This window comes from Apaloderma vittatum, unplaced genomic scaffold, assembly GCF_000703405.1.
Source record: "Apaloderma vittatum isolate BGI_N311 unplaced genomic scaffold, ASM70340v1 scaffold31381, whole genome shotgun sequence".
Taxonomy (NCBI): domain Eukaryota; kingdom Metazoa; phylum Chordata; class Aves; order Trogoniformes; family Trogonidae; genus Apaloderma; species Apaloderma vittatum.
In genome coordinates this window covers 1,994-5,421 of record NW_009697862.1, presented here as the reverse complement: position 1 = coordinate 5,421, position 3,428 = coordinate 1,994, and the positions used below count along the sequence as shown (strand labels likewise).

At 44.5% G+C, this 3,428-nt stretch overlaps 1 protein-coding gene across 1 annotated transcript; it reads left to right on the top strand.

Annotated features, from left to right (window-relative positions):
* The first annotated feature begins 1,804 nt into the window (after positions 1-1,804).
* LOC104280225 (taste receptor type 2 member 9-like) lies at positions 1,805-2,767 on the top strand. Its single transcript, XM_009877803.1, has one exon. It carries the CDS (start codon positions 1,805-1,807, stop codon positions 2,765-2,767), a length of 963 nt encoding a protein of 320 aa, XP_009876105.1.
* Positions 2,768-3,428: the final 661 nt, after the last annotated feature.

Sequence of the window (3,428 nt, the reverse complement as noted above, 5' to 3'; positions counted from 1 at the left end):
TTGACCAGCTCTGATTTTCCTTGTGCTGGGCAGCAAAATAGGGAGAGAAGGTGCACCTGTTTGAACCTGGCAGGGTTTTTGGAAGTGGAGGGGAGAGCTGTGAGGGACAACTCGCAAAAATTCTAGAGGCTCCCCCAGCCCCAGTAAGAAGTTAGACCTGCCTCTTCCCAGGGCCAGGCCAATCAGCACCTCTGCAATCAATGTATTTGAGACGTGACCCTGTTGTTCTGGTTCCTCTGTCTCGTTCTATTTTGGTCCTGTGTTTCATGTTGGGGAGTGTTTCTGTTGAAGGACGGGGAGGTGAGAGGAAGGCAGAGGAACGTGGTCAGCAAGGAAAGTCAGGGAGAAGGGCGCTGGAGTATAACATTTCCCCAGAGCCCTGTGGTGAGTGAGATGGCAGGAAGCTGATTGCCTGGAAGCTGAGGGGATTGATGGCAGTAAGAATGTCCAGGATGTGGTGGGGCATGGAGAACCCCATGCCAGGGAGGAGAGAGACTGTGCCCAAGTGGAGGATGTGCCCAAACTGACCCATGACACTGACTGGGAGGGCCTCATGAGCAGGAACATAATTGCCTCCCGTGAGGTGGACATCACGCGGCATTACGAGGAGACTGCAGAGAGCCCTCTTTCTCAAGGAGGAACTGCTATGATGAATAATGGCCAGGTGGACTGCACCCCCCACCTCCTGTCCCCCCTTGTACCGATGAAAAAAAATGGGATGAATGTGGGCAGGTGTATTCAAGATCCAGCTGTATTTCCTTATGTATTCCTCAATATCCTACTCCAAGAATGGTGGTGGTAAATTAAATTTATGTTTTCTACCCAACTCTGTTCTGACTTTTACCTGTCATCTTAAGTGATATATTATTATCCTCCCTGTCATTAATTGCAACCCTTGAACCATTTTAGTTGAGTTTTCTCCCTCCACATCCCTGTGGAGATGGAGGTGGGGGGAGCAGTGAAGGAATGACTGCATGGTTCTTCATCGTCAGCTTGGGTGGTCAGATCTAACCGCGACATCTTACATTAAATTTTATACATTTGGGATGCAGAAGATGGTCACATACAGTTGATGATAATTCAGTATTTCAGTTCTGAGCAATCCAAGCAAGGTTTCATCCCTAAAAATCCTCACATTCGAAAGACAAACATTGAATCGTCACACATGAACTTCTTTTCCTCTATACACTTCAATTTAAAAGAAACTCCTGCATATCCTTCAATGCCTTACCCCCACTATGTGGCAGTTCACCTACTATTAAGGCATTAACACTGGGAAAATTAACAGAGATTGCAGTATCCTCAAAGGATAAAAATCAACTCCCATTTCCAGCATCTTGGTTGAATTTTGCAGCTCCTGGACTCTGCAGGGAAAGGGGATAAAGATTCCCCTCACTGTGCTTTGCTGAACGCATTCCTCTGCATGAGCACTGGAAGTGACAACAGCACGGGAGAACCCAGACCATCAATCCTGACAGTGATCAAACATAGGACAGGGACTAAATCACAACACTGCCCACCACAGAATAGCATCTAATTTGTTTGTGTCGCCCAAGGCAGATCTTCTGATCTGAAATGCAAATATTGAATACTGACATTGATAGCATGTAAGGAGACACCCAGCACATTTACATTCCTGCACCTGCCCTGCTCTGAATAGGAGCAGCACCACAATCCCCAACAACAACTCTATAAAGCTCCTCTTTCCATACGTGACACTCAGCAAACAGCAGCTGCCGACCTGCGCTCAGCCTTGGTGCAACAACTTCCTTCTCTGGCTCAGCGTTGCTTCCCATTCTGAAGGATGGCAGCTTACAACTCTCCATATGAAGCTAATTCCACTTCTTACAGAACCACAGCTGTGGTCATCGCCACGCTTCAGGCATTTGCTGGCCTGTGGATAAACGCTTTCATTGTTTCTGTGCTTTGTATTGCTTGGGTCAAAAAGAGAAGCTTTAACTCCTTTGAGAAGATCTTGCTGTTTCTGGGATGCTCCAGGTTTTGGTATTTGTGCTTCACACTGGTATCTATTGTTATTTCAAAAACATGTTCCTGGTGTTTTTTTGTTCAACCCATACCCCAACTCCTTGCAGCTATTCAAAGCTTTTCTGTTTCCTCCAACTTGCTAGTTTCTGCTTGTCTTTGTGGTTTCTATTGTATAAAAATTGCAAATTTCAGGCACACCTTCTTCACCTACATGAAAGTAAAAATTGACAGGATTGTGCCATGGCTGATGTTGGGGTCAGTGCTTTTATCCTTGGTCTTCAGTTTCCTTGCCTACGACATCAGTGAGAAAGAACTCAATAACTGCTTCAATTCCACCACACAAGTTTCATGGAAATTGAGTGTAAGAATGGACGAAAAACTTTTGGCTATGTTTGTCACTTTTGGCTTCGTATTTTCCGCTGCTTTCATGGTAGTAATTTTTTCTGCCCTTCTCCTCCTCTTTTCTCTCTGGCGACACAAAAGCAACATGCAGACAAATTCTGCGAAGAACCTCAGTGTGGATGTTCACATTAAAGCCATGAAATCTATTCTCTTCTTCCTCTTCATTTACAGCATTGACTTTACATGTTTCGTCTTGAATATGATTAATGTCACCAAGGAACATGATCCTCTGACATTTATTATTTTAGTCTTTCAGTATATTTTTCCAACTGTTCATTCCCTTATTCTGGTTTTGAGCAATCCCAAACTGGAAAAGACACTGCTAAAGACTCTGTCCTGTGTGAAGTGCAAGGTGTGCATGGAGCATGGAGCCCATTAAACATGTTCATATTTTATTATAGAAAATAAGAAATTTAATCTTTCCAGCCAGTGTAAGATGATACAGATGTTCTATCTTCACCATCTAGGTTAAGAAAACTTAATGACAGTTCTCTGAAGTAAATTATTATGAGTTAAACTAATACTATCTTTTTATTTAAATCATTCTTTGACTTAAATTATTGTCAATAGATGTCATGGCAATAGGAGTCTGGCAGGGTTGTTTTAAGAGGCGGGAGAGCTTTGGGGAATGACTTCTGGGAAACTTCCAGAGCCTCCTCCAGCCCCAAGTAGAAATTGAACCTGCCTCTGGCCAGGGACAGTTCAATCAGCACCTCTGTGATCAAGATATTTAACAGATGACCCCAACGTTCTCTCTCCCTTTTCATTTTGTCTTGTCTTGAGCTGTCCTGTCTTTTTATGTTGGGGAGTTTTATTCTGCTGAATGAGGGAGAATTGAGAGGAAAACAAACAAACGTGGTCCTGAGAAAAAAGAGGAGGAGGAGAGTGCCGGAGGACAACCTTTCCCTGGAGCCCTGTGGTGCCTGAGGTGGCAGGAGAGTGATTGCCTGCCAGTTGAGGGTATCGACGGCGGCGAGAATGTCCAGGATGCATCGGTATGTGCAGAGCATCATGCATGAAGGGGGATAGACCGAGCCCCA

What these genes read in the sequence shown, in the direction of transcription:
- LOC104280225 (XM_009877803.1), top strand. Translation starts at nt 1,805, where the DNA reads ATGGCAGCTTACAACTCTCCATATGAAGCTAATTCCACTTCTTACAGA.